This window comes from Simochromis diagramma, unplaced genomic scaffold, assembly GCF_900408965.1.
Source record: "Simochromis diagramma unplaced genomic scaffold, fSimDia1.1 OVJJ01000205.1, whole genome shotgun sequence".
NCBI classification, from domain to species: Eukaryota; Metazoa; Chordata; class Actinopteri; order Cichliformes; family Cichlidae; genus Simochromis; species Simochromis diagramma.
The window spans coordinates 2518212-2536307 of record NW_024386782.1 but is presented as its reverse complement, the minus strand read 5'-3'; the positions used below and the strand labels follow the sequence as shown (position 1 = coordinate 2536307).

Here is an 18096-nt window from a genome sequence, read left to right as displayed (position 1 = left end):
CAAGACTATCACCATCAGCATACAGTAGTTTGATTTTCCAAACTTTTCTGAATCCATAACGACTTGAGCCATAAAACGGGATGAGCTAGCTTTTACAGTATTTAAGCAAGTCAACAGGCTCTAACCCTCATCAAGTGGTCTTGTATCCTAAAGCTAACAGCACATGGGAGAAAAGAAGCAAACTTTAACCCTGTGTCTTAAACATCCAACCACCCATCCTTGCTGGCTTAATCCTGCAAGGGGCTTGGGGGCAAAAATAAGCAGAGGGGACGACTGCTTATGGTAATTTGGTTAAACAATTTTTTTTTACTGCGAAGTGCTCACTCTGTATGTTTTGGCACACAGATCTGTACATCTGTGGCCACTTTAAACAGCTCAGAAGTGAAACTTCTTCCCACAGATTTGGGACCAAGATTTCAACAGTTCAACGCAACATTTCCCTTTTCCTGTAACAGACTCAGCTTCAGGTAAAAGGATCCAGTAAAGAAGGAAGAAGGGAAATTTGGAGAAAAGAGAAAACACATAATCATGAAATAAAAGTCAAAAGATTTTTTATTTGGGGTGCTGGGTGTATTTATAACTTTTTTTTTTTCTAACTTGAAGGTATTCGTGTGAGCCTTCAAAAAAGATTTAAGAATATGATCATAAAAACCTAATAATTCTAATAATAATTCAATTTTAAAGGCCTTAGGGATTGCTTGGCATAAGGGGCCTCAGGGCATTTTCTTTGCTTTTTTCCCCTTTAGCAATATGACTTATTTGTAGAATTTGTAGGATAAGGATGTTACATATTCTAGATTAGTGGGGGGGTGCTAGGGGGAAAAATGTGAAAATATCACTTACTCTGTTTTCTCCTAAATGTATTTGGCAAAGCAAAAATTTCCAGGTAATAGGGATAGGTATTCCAGATTTGCAAAAGTAGGCTATCTAATGATATTCAAATTGAAAATACCAGTTCATGCCCACAGGCAAAAGCACTTCATGCTGCATATTTTAGACATTCCATTCGCCAGCTTTTCTTACTGGAAAGAATTAATGATCACTGTAATCAGCAATGCAGCAAAACACAGGCGGCACATTTAATTCCTGCTCCTAACTTATGCAGCCCTGGAAAATAAAAGTACTTTTTCCAGTTAATAAGAGCAATATTGACGTTTCTACATCTTTACCTTCTCGTGTTAAAGATTTGCTCTTGCGTGCCTGATATAACATGCTTACAGAAAGCCACAAGCCCATTTATAGTAAGCGCTACTCACCTGACACTCACTGTCAGGGCCCTTCCTTTCTTTCCGTCTCTCCCTCGCTAATCCGACAGAGTATTGGGCCTCCACTTTACTTGACAGAGCATACATGAAAGCACAAACAAATCTCCTCCTCAGTCCAGAGATAAAGAAGTCATTAAAAATGGAGGACAGCTGAATAGCTGGAGGAGCCCTGTGGATGAGTGAGTGAGGAAAATATCCTTTGTGTCTTTTCTCCCTTCATTGGAGGAGCGTTAATCACAGTCCAAGTTAAATTGAATATGAGTGAGATAAGCAGAGCAGCAGGGGTGGATGGGAAGTGGTGGTGGTGGTGGTGGGGGGGGTAGACAATCAAGGGGAGGCTGGGGCGGGGAAGAGCCTTTAAGTCCTAATGTTTTGTTTCCTGCCTCATATCTCTGGAGAGAAGACAAGGAATTGGACAAATAAAACTTGAAGGGATTAGAGTAATCCGTGAGACTAGGGGCCTATTGTGAAGATCAGTGCTGTTAGTTGTATCTTGGGGATTATCAACACTTTGGCTGCTTACTCCAGAGGTGTGCCGTATATAGAGTGTATGATGGAGAGTGTTTTTTGCATCTTGTATCTAGCAGCATCCATCATGAGCTTTCAGTCGTGCATCTTGCAGTTGGATGTTGAAACAAAGAGCTGAAAGGGTGTGCAGTGGCAAAGAGCTGAAAGGGTGTGCAGTGGCAAACAGCTGGCAGAACTACAATGCAGAGTATTTCTTGAAAGCAAGCACGCAAATCTCTCAAATAATTCCTCTTGTGGCGGAGCGGCGTAGAAGCGAGAGTTCATCTTGGCTGCATAAACGCAGGGCATCTGAAACAAACACAAACAATGCGTTAACTGGGATTTCTATACAGGTCAAATCTGTTCAGTGATGAATGTGATGGTTCGCATTGTAGGAACAGACTGAGTTTGCATGCAAAGGTCAAAAAAACCAACTAAATGTCAAGAGCAGTGTCTGTTTTTAGCCTCTCTGCGCTGGTCTTTCAGAAGTAGATGGAACATAAAGTGATTCTTATATTCTCTCCTTTTTTTTTTCTGTTTGCAGGGCTACCACAGGCCAAATCACTACATCGCCACTCAGGGTAAGAATAAAAAACTTTCTAAAAATTGCAAGACTAGATTGGTGTGTGTGGGCGGTGAGAATTTAACGGTGTCTGTTTGTTTGGGCAGATGGATGTGTGCAGGTGTTTGCGAATATCTATCTGAACATCCCCGTCGTTGTTTACATACGCTCTTGCAAACTACTCTTTGATGCTCAGTCAGGTGTGTGCTCGGGGAGTCTGGTGCCTCTCGGTGTGCACGCGCAAACGCACGTACCTACGCGCCTCTGAGCAAGCGTAGCGGCACGCTTTCTCGCTGTCTGTTTCCATCCCGTCAGTGGTGTGGGAGCCATTAATCAGGCAGTCTGGGAGTAGGCTGAATAAATAAATGGATTAGCTGACATGTACAGGCGCATTTTGTCACTGTGTTAATCTGGCCGGCAGATTCGCAGAGTGAGGAGCACTTACCGTGACCCCAGAGGTTAAGTCTGATTGATGGTTAATTGTTATGAATTTTGCATCGCGAGCCTCACTCCCACACAACAGGGCAGCATGCATGGGGATTTTACATACCACTTAAGAAAAAAAAAACAGTGGAAGAGAGGAAAAAAAAAAGATAAAGGCAGGGTTTTTTTATTATTATTTTTGCGAAGAGGCCTTAATGGATTCACAATCTGCTTTGGCGGAGCTGGGAGTTGCATAATTACCTGTTTATTAGTGCATTGCCTCTCTTCCTCAGTGTCTCAATTAAAACAACGCTCTGTTTGCTCTTACTTCAGAAAGAGATGGCATACTAATCAGGCAGTGGTCGCTCGGTTTGCACATCTATCTGTATGAATGGCACCTAGTTTGAACTGCCTCGCGCTGACCGCTGAGTCCAGCACTCGAAACTGAGCTGTCAAGTGCCGACTCTCTCCTGTGCGCCTCGAGTTCACCAAAACAAGGAGGTATAACTGGCAAATTCAACTCTGAAAGAGTTTCATCTGGATTATTATGACTTCTATAATTGTCCTATAGTCATTAAGAGCATTCCAATTTTCATTAAAAAAATATGCATGAGGAGATCAGCAGTCAAAGAAATGTTGCAAACAAGGCCCTCTCTAAGATGGAAAGCTCGAGAAGCCAAACGTGTTTCCATTCAAGTTAATTAGCCCCAGTTTTCTCATTGAGCTTGCATAATAAGTCCTCATTTTCCATCGACTGTATCGCAAGCATGATAAGGTTTTTCACTGGGTAGATCCATCCAGTACGAAAGCGTGGAGGTGTGTGTGTGTGTGAGAGAGAGAGAGAGTGTGGAAACATCTGTATTCTCTGGGAGACCAGGCCCTTTTATAATTCATCATCAGCTCCGGCAGACTGACAGGAAGGAAGCCTCAGTCTGCTGACACTGAAGCAAAGAGCAGCCAGAGATGATAGGAAAGCCAGACACAGACCTGTCTCTCTCAGTCAGACAAACGGCATACTGTAGCACCTGAAAAGAGCACCTGGGCATTGGCACACTTGCTGAAAATGAGGGAGTAGTCTTCCTCTCTCCCCCAGTAAAGTTTTTCAGTGAATGACACTTCCACTCAAGTCCACTGGGACCAGCAGTAGCTCAGGAAAATGAGACCCGCAATACTGCTGGATAAGCTAAAAAATCTTTGTCATAAATTGGTTGTGGAGGTGGTTTGCGGTGTGCTTAATATGGCAGACAGGTGGGATAACGTTGTCCCCGTTCTATAATGCTATAAACTACAATGACACTCATTAGTTTGGGGTTTATTGACGAGTCCCTTTGCTCTGTCAAGGTGACAATGGCAGGTAGAACAGCTGTCACTCCATAAAAGCCTCATCACCCAAGCTCTGCTCCTCATTATGTAGGTCAGTCTCTCATCCAGAGCTTCTTTTTTTCTGCAGCAATACAATAACTGTCTGTCAGTAATTCTCTAACTGCAGCTCACCTACTTAGCAGATTGAATGTGTGCATGCACCTCAGCCCTCCCGTATTGACGCCTCGCCTCTGTCCATTATTATGTCCTGCAGATCACTTTAAATACTGATCTGACATGAGCTTCCTTCTAGTGGAGACTGAATTACACTGACACCGGGGATGCAAACAGCTGCGATAACCCCCTGCATCCTCTTGGTGATGTGGAAAATATTCATGACATGGGAAAGGGTTCAATTTCATCAAGCTTTCCCCCTCCGGTCTTCTCCGCTTTCCCCTCCTTCACAAGCAGCAAATGTCACCAGGAGCCCAAAAGTTTTATTATTTACAGGTTAACATCTCAAAGCCCAGCAGGGGAGGTGTGGGGTTGGGAGATGGGAAGAGAGAGAGAGCAAATCAATGATAAGCGAGTGTACATTATGCCACAGCCTGCCACATGTAATATTAATGGGCAAGAGGGGGAACATCACCTGCATGTTTGTCTGTGAGTGTCTGTGTGAACATGTTGATCAGAAATTTTTTGCTGTACCTGGCTTGGGGATTCTACAGCTGTCACACTCTTTGCTTCTGAGGAGGTGCAGGCCTAGTCCCAAAACACAGCATCAGCTGCAGCAGCGTTAGCTCTCTGACAGCTGGAAGTGAAGCTCCTACTTGTGTTCTGCCTCTGTGAAGTGCCTCTTCCAAACTTCACCAACTAGGCACCGCGCACTCTGTACTACAAACAGTGCGCTCTGCTTGTATTCTTCAAGTGAGCTCTCAGACTGATTTCTCTGAAAATATCCTGTGGCCTAGTCTTTGAGAATGTAAGCTTTCCCCTCGGTACAGCTAGCTATCAAGATTATTTGTTTGTGTTGAAAGTGATTTTTTTTTTTTAATAGTGTTTGTTTGTTTTTTCTTGAGACTTTATTTTTTATCCTAAAGGTACCAGAAATTAATTTTGATTGCCTGAATCTGTATTTTAAAAAGATTGTTCAAATTTGACAGTACTGCCACACTTGCTCTCTTGAACAAAAGCCAAGAGTAGGTTAGCAATGTTTAAGTACAGTGCTGTGCAAGTCTTAAGTTACCACTGATCTCTTTATAGTTTCTTTGAAAGAAGCCAGGCTTTCTGTTTTGTTTTGTTTTTTTTAGTTTTGTGAGAAATAGTTCTCCAAGTGTTTCTAAAGGTCTTTCAAAGGTTTTCTTTGGGCACTGGATACATTTTTTTTACTCATTTCAGTCCAGTCCTTGTACCCGACAATTTTCAGAGAAATGTTTTTGTTAAGCATCTTAGCACTGGCCTATGAATAATTCAAGCATAAAAAGGACCTAACTCAGGGGATGAACCACTTCTGTGTCTATGCATAACAGAAAAGTTGGCAAAGAACCAATTTTAAATTGTAACTTCAGGCAATTTTTTACAATTTCCACGTTAAAATGTTCCCATTTCTTTAGTTGACAGCCATAAAATCGTGTTTTTATGGCAAGCCTAAAATACTATCTACTGATTGACCAGCATCTGAAAGTCATGTTCTTAAGAAAAAATCCATCAAAGATCTGGCACAGGATCTGAGAGATGCATCTGCCCCTTCAGTTGATTTATCTGCTGTTGTGAGTCCTCATCATAAATGGTCTTAGTCGAAGGGCAGTTTTGAAAAAGCCATTCTTCAAGAAGAGAAACTATGAGGAATGGCTTAGGTATCCCAAATTGCACAATAGCAGCTCTGAAAATCAGTAGCAGCAGAGCTTGTGGAGTGATGGAGGTCAGGTACAAAAAATGAGTGTTTACAGAACAACAATGTGTAAAACACGATGTGGGCTCTGTAATCGTTTGGGGCTGCGTTTCAGCCAGTGGTGTTGATGGTCTTGTTAAAATTGGTGGACCTGTGAACACATAAAAGTAACGAGATCTTGATCCAACATGCAGGTTCATTCAGCATCCCAAACATGCACCTATAACTTGGCAGGAAAACATACCATTGAACACCATCAGTCTTTGGCCTCCCTAGAACTCAGTGTTATTAACAAAACAAAAGGCAAACAAAAGGCCAGCATCCAAAGAAGAGCTTCAAGTGTCTTCCAGAAGCCTGGAGAACTATTGTTGAAGACTATGGAAAAAAAGATGTTGAAGAATAAAATACCAAAATATTCACTTTAAAGTTTTTTAGAATTGCTTTATATACAGTATTTCCATGGATATACGTTTCAATACATTGCAGCACATCTTTCCCATTTTCCTAGAAAAATATAAAGAAATGAGAGGGGGGTTCAAGACTTTTCCACAGTACTGAATAGCATATACACTGGAAACAAGAGGAAAATATCTGGTCTCATTCAAATATTCAAAGTTTAGCTGCCACCACTTTAAGAGAACACTAACCAACACACTGAAACTTCGTGTAAAAAGGAGGACATGTTGCCAATAAATTGATTCACCTCACAACTCAAAGCTGCTGTTCTTCTCACAAGCCAACTGCATGTGATTTTTCTTATCTGGCACCCGTGTAATCCAGAAAACATGATTCTTATTTAATGTAAATAACTGTCGCAAGCATCAACAGCAAACATGAACATTAAGGTTAAAGTAATGAGGGGGTTCTGGTTAAAAATCTTGCAATGCGCTCACAGTATCATACTACAGAATAAAGAAAAGAAAAGCCTGAACCTGTGACCCTTAAAATAGAAGACGACAAACAAACTGTACTGATGGAAGTGATTTCTTTCAGGACGACAGCGTCCTGTCAGCATCAGATACAAATTGTAACTGAATGTTTTTATGCAAATTAAAATATGACATTTTTGCTAGTAGGATTGGCTGTCACCAAATCTCACGCCAACTAAAGACCATCGAGTGACTTTGCAAAGTAATATTAAACAGTGCTTATGAAACAATTGTGTTCAGTGGCTTCAGTAGAGTTACAGATACTTGGAGAATCAGTCAGTCAAAAGTGCAGCAAAGACATTCAGGCTGCATGCTGTGGCCCAGCACCGCCTATGGCTAAAGAAAAGAGGTGCTTTCTAGACATTTTTTAACTTACTGAAACAGGTTTTTGCGAACTCGATAATATAAAAGCTCCACTTGTACGGCTCATTGACTGCAGTGGCACATGTCAGCTTACAGCAGCAGAAATCTAGGATTTTAAAAGCATGCTATTTTTCAATGGAGACTGGTTAAGAAACCAATGAGTCAAAAATAAATTCTTTCCTCAACATTTGAAGCTGTTCACCCGTTCTGTGTGAAAGTTGTCAAATCAACTGTGTTAGCGATCCCTTTGTTCTTGTATATCTACTTATCAAGAAGCACACTCACTTCCTCATGGGTGTCATCAAGTTACAGTCCAGGAAGCTATCTGTACCCATTCTCCATCTCTGCATTCACAACAAAGCATAAATTGGTTGGCTGAAGCTTGGCAGGAGCCTCCCATTGGATGGTTTATCATATAATGCCAAGTAGTATTGTGTTACTGAAGTCCTACACACCAGCTGTCCTGCTTCTCATTCTTCCTCTCCCAAACTTCTCAGCAATGTGCATCTTTCCTCAGGGACAAGTGTGGGAGGTAGCGGAGTGGGTGGCTCAATCAGGTTGGGTAGTTATCGTAGAGACGGAAACCGAAGTCCTACAGTTAAATCGAGATATACCACCACATGCAAAGCACAGGAAGTAGGGGAATACAGATGGAAGTTATGGAGTAGTCTTGTTCCAACTCTCTAGCTGTCTAGTTGAGATAGATGCTATTTGTATTTTTACTGTAAAAGCACAAACAGGATGGAAATGTGTTCGCAGAAATGATGGTTGGTTTTGAATCATTTTTTGTTTTTGTTTTTCATTTCTTTAAAAAGTCTTTTTAATTTAATTTATCTGCTTTTAGAAATAGATGTTTTTAAACTCTGTCAAACAATATTGCACAATTAAATGCATGACAGTGAGGATGTGTTTAGGCACCCCACTAAGCAGATCAAACATGGCTTGATCAATCAAGTGAATAAAATGGTGATGACACTTTGTTGATGTCCTGAGGGAAATTAGGTTGTTGCAGAAGGCGTAAGTCAATAAGAAGCACAAACAGCACAATGATAGGATCCAGGAACTGCTGCAGTTCCTCATACTAAGGCAAAACAAATTAGTAACAATACAATATGATATATTCAAATGTGTTTTTATACTACATTCTATTTTAGCCCGTAATGATTTCATAATCACTTTAGTTCTTCATTAAGGTTTCCCAAATTGTTGTTCATTTCTTTTAATTGTGTAGTTAGTGGTTTTATGATCATGGCACTCAAGCCAGATACTAAAGCCCGTATAGCTATGCAGTAGCCAGAACAACTCTATTCATGCCCACCTTTGTTGTTGTTGTTACTGCTTTTTATATAGATCTTTCCCTGGGTGTCCTAGTGATCTAGTGCTTACAGCTGCAGGAGGCATAAATCCAAAAAGTGAGATTTTTGTTTAAATAGGAAAACTTTTTCCTGCTACTATCCTCTCCCTTCAAGGCCATGCACATGTTCTTTATACACACTAAAAATAATGCTTTTGGCTGCATAGGGGATCTGAACCCTACTTTCCCAGGTGAAAGTCATCTGCATAACCCACAACACAAAGTTCCCCAATGACTTTTTCATTTTTTCCACTTTGTACACCAGATAAGGTGAGCAGTACAAAGTCCTCTGATTAACCAAAGTGTTGTGTCATGGACTAGACTCTTTAATTTACTACTAAAGTGAAAGGAGGTGTAATGTGCTTCCAGAGTAACCAACAATATCTACAATATGCTAAAACTTTTGTGTTCCTTAAGATACCTTTAGGGTACATCGCAGGTCAAAGTATCCTTATTTCCTAACTGGATAACAGTTGTTCAAATTTGTATGACAATTAAGTGTATCCTTATGCTTCCATAGGAATTGAGAATGTAAGCAGCAGCCAGGTGCTGCTAATCAAATGCAACATGGGTAATGTTTATCAAGTTACAGCTGAAGAAGTTGTGGAAAAACTTCCTTTAAACAGATGAAACCAAAATGGAGATGTTTGGTCATAATGCACCACACCATGTTTGGAGAAACTCAAATACAGTATATTGGCATAAATGCCCCATACCCATCATCAAGCACGGTGGTGGAGGGGTGATGGTTTGGGTTTGTTTTGCAGCCACAGGGTCCTAGGCACCCAGAAGTCACTGAGTCAACCATGAACTGTTCTGTTTAGTAAAATATTCTATCTGGTCGTTAAGTGATGACGTGACGAATCCTACTTCTGGGCCTAAAGTAGTCTGCGTTTAATATGGCTTTTGTGTGGTTAACATGTTTAATGTTTTGTATTTTCATCTATTTAATCTCAAAAAGCTCCTAAAACTGTTGACCTCCCTCGGCTTTTATTACCGCTAATTATTTATTTAAGCTCAGTTTTTAAAACCTTAGGATGTAACTACAGCCCAGCCCATGCAGCAGTATATGAATGACTAACCTCATATTGTGGATGGATTATCTCAGTTGTTCTCCTGGCTGAACTTTGGTCCTTTTACAGCATCCTGCCATGCGATTACATTTGTTCCTGACCACCGAGAACACTCACGTTAACTTTTATCGAGTGGGGAAAAAAGTTAGCTTGTTTATATTATGCTAACATAGCTGTGTTGCTAGCGGTCACGTAGCACATCGTTATATACCAGCTAGCCAAACTTCAGTAACCCTACAAACGTCACTGCTGTTTAGTTTTCTGTCTTCATTTATGCTGGAAGTGATAACAGAGCTGTACGTTTTAATTTGTTTCCAAAACCTCGCAGTCAGGACATGCTATATTGTATTTAGATAGAAGCTAGTGAGCTAACTTCTAACTTCCCCCAGGGATCAATAAAGTATTCTGATTCTGATTCTAACTCCGTTAAATGTCATAAATTCCGTTTTCATGGATGCCTGGATGTTAAACTCAATTGTTACACCTGGTAGAGCAGAACGCTGATCATTTTATTAAAGATGAAAGACTTTAGACAGTTTTTCAACTCTCAGTAATGCCATAGTGATTGTTTGATATATGGACCCGCAGCGGAGTTTAGGCCCAGACACGGCTAGTGACGTCAGACTTAACGACCGGATAGTCAAATGTGAGGCCATCTGTCTGAGAGTTTTGGGAACAGGACAATGATGCCAAGTATCGCAGCAAATCTACAACAGAATCAAGGTGTTGCAATTGTCCAGCCAAAGTCCAAATGTTGTAAGAGAGCTGTGCATAAACAAATGACCTCAAACCTCAGTGAACTGAAGCAATGTTGTGAAAATTCCTCCATAATGATGTGAGAGACTTACAAAGCCATACAGATTTACTATTTTACTAATTGCTGATAAAGGTTGTTCTACAAGATGCTGAGTCGCGGTGCGTACTTTGTGCATTCCTGAGGAAGACTTTCTCTCTTTTTTTTTTTTTTCTTTCTTTTTCATGACTTGAGTTTTTACAGGTTTCAGTGGCCTAATGTTTATTAAATTTACCTGCCACATAAATGACAACGAAGAAAACGCCAGCAGCTTGTGTATCTGCCATGTTTTGTCTTAGCTTGTGCCTGTGTGTGTCTGCATAATTTGTTATGTCTCCAGGTAATTCGGGCCAACTCGGGAGAATGCACAGTTGTAGAGATTTGCATTCACTAATTAATTTGTCAGAAGTAATTTTTTTTTCTACTTGGTGCTTGATTAAAACTAATATTAATAATTTTAATTAACCAGAATAATAATTAAATTCAGCCCACAATTATTGCTCAGTGAAGTTTTAAATATTGGAGGCATTGACTGGCTCTCTGCTCATTTATTTTGATGTTCACCAGACACATTTGGGTCCGGTTCGGTGGAAAGGTTGGTGTTGAACAGATGAGATGTAGTGGTAATTACTTTGAGCTTTGCCATACACACGCATGTGCGGACGCACGGAGAACAGCAGCCGTTGGGCTCATATTTAAATTTGTGATTCATTTTCCTTTCTCGTTTTCATCCGTGTTTAAGCTGTGTGTTGTAGAGTAAGCACTATGTGATGAATCTGATGTAGAAGCACCATGAATAAATTATACCTGACACGTCTTTCAGCGCTGGATCCGTGAAGTGAAAATGCCCTGTAAACTCTCTTGTTCCAATATGTCAGTAATACCACCAAATTTATGTTTGGAAGTTAATCTGAGGAAGAAGCTGACATTATTGATGAGAAAACATTACCCACAGCATGCACGTCAGCAGTAAAGCGCATTACCAAATTTAGTGATAGATGGTCCATTGTGGCAAACAAATTCTTCCACTAATAAATATGAAAATAAACTTGGAGACATGGAAACTTAGGTAATTGTTTTAAGGTACACAAATTTACAATCTGCCGCTTGCCTGTTAGAATGCATATTAGAGTTCATTTGTCCCCTGTTAGTCATTAGTAAACACTTACAAATGCTTTATTTTGCACTACCATATTCTACAACTACTGGACTATTATCTAAGCGTTTACCCTAGTGACCCTCCTGCATACTAATCATTGATAGTTACAAAGTTTTGTGCCTGTAAGGTGGTAATGCTACGAGTCCTTTCTCTGAAACGTCCGTTCTTATATAACAAAATGGCAAACTGCAAGTGTTAATATTATCCAAATAACCCTAAAATAACTCTGAATATGTCTTGCAGTCTAAAGTGAGGCTCGCTCATAAATAATTCTGTAGCCTAAGACTTATTCTGCAGTAATTAGGAGGGGAAAACTCTTAGGTAATGGCCTCGTGGTTTAGGAATATGACCATGCAAAATAAAAGTAGTAAGTGCACTTTATCGACTAATAAGAGCCAACATACTACTAATAATAGCAATAATATGCAACTGATTATTGCTCATATATGAACCACTGAAGGTTATGCATTAACGTGTTTTTGGATGAACCAGATTAACCAAATGTGTTTACAAGATGCCAAACTTGTAGTTTTTTAAAGGGTACTATTAATGTGTAACATGCGTTGAAGCCCACAGACATTTGTTAGTAGTTAAGGGAAAGAGCTAGACTGCAATAAAACCTGACTGAAGCCTCAACACCCCAATACTTGTGTGAAGCTATTGTAAGATATTTAAGGTAGGTTTGGGGGGAAAAAATATTTGTAAAATGTAATTTCCTCTCTATGTCTCTCCTAGGCCCCATGCAGGAGACGGTATTTGATTTCTGGAGGATGGTCTGGCAGGAGAACACTGCAGCTATCGTCATGGTGACCAACCTGGTGGAAGTGGGCAGGGTGAGTATTTATGACACGTTCACTTGAACTGCACATCTCAAATAAGATTACCTTGCCCCCAGTCGACTAACAGCCTGATTGTATTTCAAGGCAAACTGAGACACCTTTTGTTATTATCTTTGAACATCAGTCCCCAGATGTTTGTGTGCACGCACGCGCTGACTTAGTGAGGCATGGGACTCGTGTGCCGCCAGCTCTTTTTTCCATCTATCTGATCAGTGAGAAGTGAGAAGAAACTGATTGATGGCCTTCATTACCAGAGAGGCATCCAGGCGTCTGACTACTGTTTCATCTCAGTGGCTCTATAACAGGAGATTAGACTCCGCTGAAGCCGCCAGCTCCTTCCAAGCTCCTCCGAGCAGAAACATCTCTTAATGCTGTCCTCACTGGACAAAAGGGGACTGTTATTGAGTAGTGAGGACAGTTCATAATGTTCAAACTAATGGTAAAGCCTTGACTTTTCTTGTTCACTACAGCATGTGGCCTGCCTCAGGGGGGGAAAAAAAAAAACCCAGAGCCCTGCTTCAGTCCTAATTTGTTCCACTTAACTCGCACTTTAGTTCCTCCTGGTTAGGTTATAATCAAGAGAAAATGAAGGTCTTAACGTACAGTGTAATGCTTTGACTGCCACGGGATTTTTCTCTAAGAATTTTAAATACACTGAAAGCCCTTTAAAAAGAGGCGCACCTTGATTTTGCTGATGTGCATTTTTGGTGGGGCTTAAATGTAGCAGAGCTGATAATGATTCATAGCCCCATCTCTAGGTACCTCATTAGGCCTTTCCTCTACAGTAGCGGAGTCCAGCCCACCCCACCCCGCACCTTCTCCACACCTGCTTAGCTTCTGCGCTGTACTCGGCGGGCCCCGGCCCTCAAACCGTCTGTTATATGATCCTTGTCCAATGGCGGGCGGTAGGCACAGTTGGTCACAGTGACGGTAGCTCCACAGAGGGCCCTATAAAATCACTCCACCGTATCACAGTGGGCCATCTGCTCGGCACAGTCACTGATGAACTCTGGGAAATCCTGGCACACACACACAGAAGCACACGCAGCCTCTCTCCCGCTGGTTTCAGACAGGGGGGCGGTGCTCGGCACACTTTAATGTACGAGAGATTTGGTTTGGAAGTCAGCGTGCTGATGTGTGTGATGAGGTGATGCTCCATGTGCTTCTTTTCTATACACTCTATCCATATGAGTGACGACGTGTAAGACCTGTGCACGCTCGTCACGTGCTCATAAGTGTGCCCGCACAAAAGAACATCTTTGTCTATGCTGGCATATTTTAGCCCAAAGGCCAATTCCCCCCCCAAACTAGGCGCCTGATAGAGTGATCTAATAAGGTAATGGCTTTTGCCTAACTCAATCTGGCTGGAAGCGGACGGTGGATTTGTGATTGTCATCAGGGATTAGTCATCAGGGGTGTCAGAGAGAGGGACCTCCAAGTCCCCCTCTGTCTGTGTCATTCCACAAACCAAAATCTCATTTCATTCGTAATCAGCGCATAGACGCCAGGAATGAAAATTGAATCTGCTTGTGGCTGATGTCGCATTTATACCTCATCAAAAATGATCATTCTCTGATATACCTCCGTGATCTCAATCTCTATTACCAGCCTTACTTCCCTCTGTATCAACAGTTTAATTGGGAAGGGGTGGGGGGGTAATTTTGCGCTCTTATGATACCTAATACAAGTAATATTTCCAGTGGGGTGTTTTAGATTTCTGTTGGGAAATCTGTTTTAAACAGCTCAGGGTTTATTATTTCATATCAATATTGGATTGTCATTATATTTCCCTCATTTAATTGTTGTACACAATTTTTTTTTTTTTTTTATGTTTTATCCTATTTCACCACACTGGTAGTCAATTTTTTAAGGTGGAGAAATCACACACCCCCATTGCACCTACACTGTTCTGTTCCAGGTTTTTGCACAGTCCACCTTTAGACTCATTTTCACATTATCGACATGAGAATGAAAAAGCAATAACATGCGAATGAACTCTCCCATCGATACATAAGATTCCCATTTACAGCAGATCCTTGACCGGGGGCCGAAACTAATATGAAGCAAATCTCATTTTGATTTGAAAGAAATGCTTCAAACGCTGAAATATCAGGTGGCAAATGGGGGCTAATGTTATGTGACAATTATCTTTATTGGAAAAAATGATGGCCTGGCAACTTGCAGAAATTCTAATATGAATGTGTGCAGTGAAGCATTGTGAATATAAATTCATTGCAGTTAGCATACAGCTTGTGAAGATGTTGTGTCAAACACTTGGTTTTGTCACTCTCAGGTGAAGTGCTGTAAATACTGGCCTGATGATACGGAGATCTACAGAGACATCAAGGTGACACTGATAGAGACTGAGCTGCTGTCAGAGTATGTCATCAGGACCTTTGCTGTAGAGAAGGTACACTTTAACCTTTTAAACACTTTTTTCCAGTTATAAATACAGTCATAACTTTTCAGATGTAGCTTTCCTACCTGAATAGCTGGAGAAGGACATATATAAGGCTTCTCTAGCACTTTATGACAATGTTTATTAAATAGATGGATGGATGTTTAACTTATATTAATATGCAACCTAACCTAATATAACCTAATAGAATCATTTCTAACTCTCGATTTTTCTCTTTAACTATTGTTTATACCATATAAAAACTCCTAATTATTACATTCTACTGTGACATTTTATAAAATCTTCAGGCAATATCCATTCAAAGAATAAACACACATACCAATATAACATAGAGGAATATACTGTTCTTTATGGTACATGCAAAGTGCCCAGATAACTAACGCAGTGCATATTGTATAATATCAGCATGACAGATAGCTGCTACAGTAGGTGAAGACACATGGATACACTGGCCTTAAACATCCTGTTCATCGCTAGATTAAACTTTGTACAAACCTTTCTTGGATCTTGATGAAGAGTGTGTTGATATTCAATTCAACCCGTATTTACTTTAGAAAGACTTCACACATCCATGTTCTTCTCACTACATTCTCTTTTGCTTTGTGTGCTTAAACTGTGTTCCTCAGAGAGGAGCTCATGAGATCCGGGAAATCCGACAGTTTCACTTCACTGGCTGGCCGGACCACGGTGTGCCATATCACGCCACCGGCCTTCTGGGGTTTATTAGAAGAGTCAAGTCCAAGACCCTGACCAATGCCGGACCCATGGTGGTTCACTGCAGGTTGGTGTGCACTCAGACGAAGAACTCTTGTTGATACTTGTGTTTTAGCTCTAACCCGTGTGTACCTATTTTTGTGATTTGCGTATTTTTATACAATAGTCATTAGACTAATAGCGGCTCAGTGCAGAAGTTACATATGTATAGCTAAGTACTGCCTTGTGGCTGGTATGTTACTTACGTTTTCATTCAGTCTTTTAATCCAAGAACTAGTCCCCAAAACTGGGTATTAGTAACTGGGACAGTATCCATGGAAAAATGTTGTGGTGTTAAGGTTTTTAAATATCATTTGCCATTTTTGGTGTTTATAGTACTGTGTACACAACAAGCAAAATTTGATTCACCTCTACTGTACTGTATATTGGGCTTAATGTACACTACAGTGTAGGTCACAATTATGGGATCGTAATAACTGCTAAAACATAAATCGTAATGTAACATTACATAAATTAGTGGTTTCCAACAATCCTTGTCAGGTGAGCTCACAAACCCCTTCTGTTTACCATTTATCATATTTACAAGCTTGGATAGCAAGTTAGCAAGCTAACAATTCCCATTGTTTTTCCATCATTCACAAACAGATATACATTTATCATTATGAAATTACCTTTTTATCCATTATGTTCAGCCAGTAATCATTTATTCATTTTGTTAGCAACTGTTAATCCATAATTTTAGCTTATGTTCAACTGGTGGCCCCATTTTTACAATAACCTTCATTGTTTTAATTCGTTTTAGCTAGCATTTTAAACTAGTTACATTTAGCTAATAGTGAAACAGTGTTTCAACTAGGTATATTTTAGAAGTTTCAGTGATTTGTTCACATTGTTAGCCAACAGTTTTTGCTGTTACTATTCCATATGTAGCTATTTAGTTTGTTTTTTTATCTGTTTTTAGTAATTTAGGCATCCCTATTAGCTACATGCCACCTAAACCTAATGTTAGCTTTGCTGCTTCAGCTTGTTCAGGTCCACTTAATTCTTTAATTAAATTGTAATTTAATTTTTTTTAATTTAGTTGAGCTGGTCTCCCTGTGGTGCTTGGTAATCACTGCATTAAATAGCCAATTTGAAACATAAGTGACCTCTGGGCACTCTTAATGTTGGCAACAGATCAAGTAAAGCTGTTGATGTGAAACCCTAGTGTGCTCAACTTTTTATTGTTAGGGAAATCATTTAATCTTATTCCACCTCATAAAAGTTGTATTTCTTTAAACTTAAAGCAAAAAAAAAAAAAACCAAACCTCACTTCTCATGAATAAAAATCCGTGTCTGTCCGCAGCGCTGGAGCCGGTCGGACAGGATGCTTCATCGTGATCGACATCATGCTGGACATGGCGGAGAGAGAGGGCGTGGTTGACATCTACAATTGTGTCCGCGAGCTGAGAGCACGAAGGGTTAACATGGTCCAGACTGAGGTACTGTACGACTGGTTTAAACAGTTCTCCACAGAGACATCACTAAAATACAGAACTGCAGGACTGCAGCTTGACAGGTTTTGGTCCTCAAAAGTGGATTAACTAGAATCAATAAATAATTCTTAGATTGAGCCCCCTGCTTCTCTGGTCCTGAACAAATGCTGAGAATTCATACCAGCCAGAAGCAGTGTCATTAAAAGCATGTTTTATATTTGGAACAAATAAATCATCGCCTGTCATTTATTAGTCGTTAATTCTGCAGCTTAGGTGATCCACAAGAGGTTTTTAAGCATTTTCCCAGTGACTGATGAGGCTCATTATTTTTGTAAATGCTGTATAATACGGTAGTTTAATGTTTTCCTGTCATTCACTTTCAAGTGCCAGTTCAAGTGTAACATTTTTCTCAAACAAAGATATGTTCATTATGTAATTAAACAATCCAAATAATTAACATAATCTGATGTTAAGCAAGTGCTCTACTTGTTTTAGTTTGCTTTTAATATTATTTGAATTATGTTCATATTCAAAGCTGGCATATTTATGTCTAGAACAGGAGTGTGGATTTTATTGTTACAATTTGCACTACTGTTACATTTTTAATGATAATTTCTCACAAAGGACCTTTACTGGAGTGCACACCCTAACTATTTCTCCAAGTGGTAAACACAAGTGCTTGGCAATATGCGTTGTAATAAAAGGGTTTAGAGTGTTGAGGATTTGGCTCATATTGATGGTTTCAAAACATCCCCGGCTCATCCTGTAGTTTTACGCTGATGCGGACAACCGAAAGACTCTGTGCTTTCCTGAACACCGGCCATCTGGAGGTGTCCATAGTCTCGGTGAATGCATCATTTCACCGTAATTCCCTTTAAATCACAAGCGTCATTGGATTTAATGGGCAAATGTTTCATCGCTGACGTCCGGATTGGGATTTGAGCAACTGGAGACCAAAGGCTGCTCACCCTGAGTCACTCTCCTCAAGTTCAGTGACCTTCAAATTCTGTGTATGTGTCTATTTTCCC

At 40.2% G+C, this 18096-nt stretch overlaps 1 protein-coding gene across 12 annotated transcripts in view; it reads left to right on the top strand.

The window, feature by feature from the left end:
- The window catches only part of LOC120724151 (receptor-type tyrosine-protein phosphatase mu-like), a 158076-nt gene that overhangs the window by 129400 nt on the left and 10580 nt on the right, over positions 1-18096 (top strand). For all 12 annotated transcript variants that reach the window (XM_040016209.1, XM_040016229.1, XM_040016244.1 and 9 more), the window contains 5 exons: positions 2317-2353; positions 12357-12454; positions 14754-14870; positions 15506-15660; positions 16939-17074. In XM_040016209.1, coding sequence (XP_039872143.1) covers positions 2317-2353; positions 12357-12454; positions 14754-14870; positions 15506-15660; positions 16939-17074 — 543 coding nt within the window. The remainder of the gene's footprint in view (positions 1-2316; positions 2354-12356; positions 12455-14753; positions 14871-15505; positions 15661-16938; positions 17075-18096) is intronic.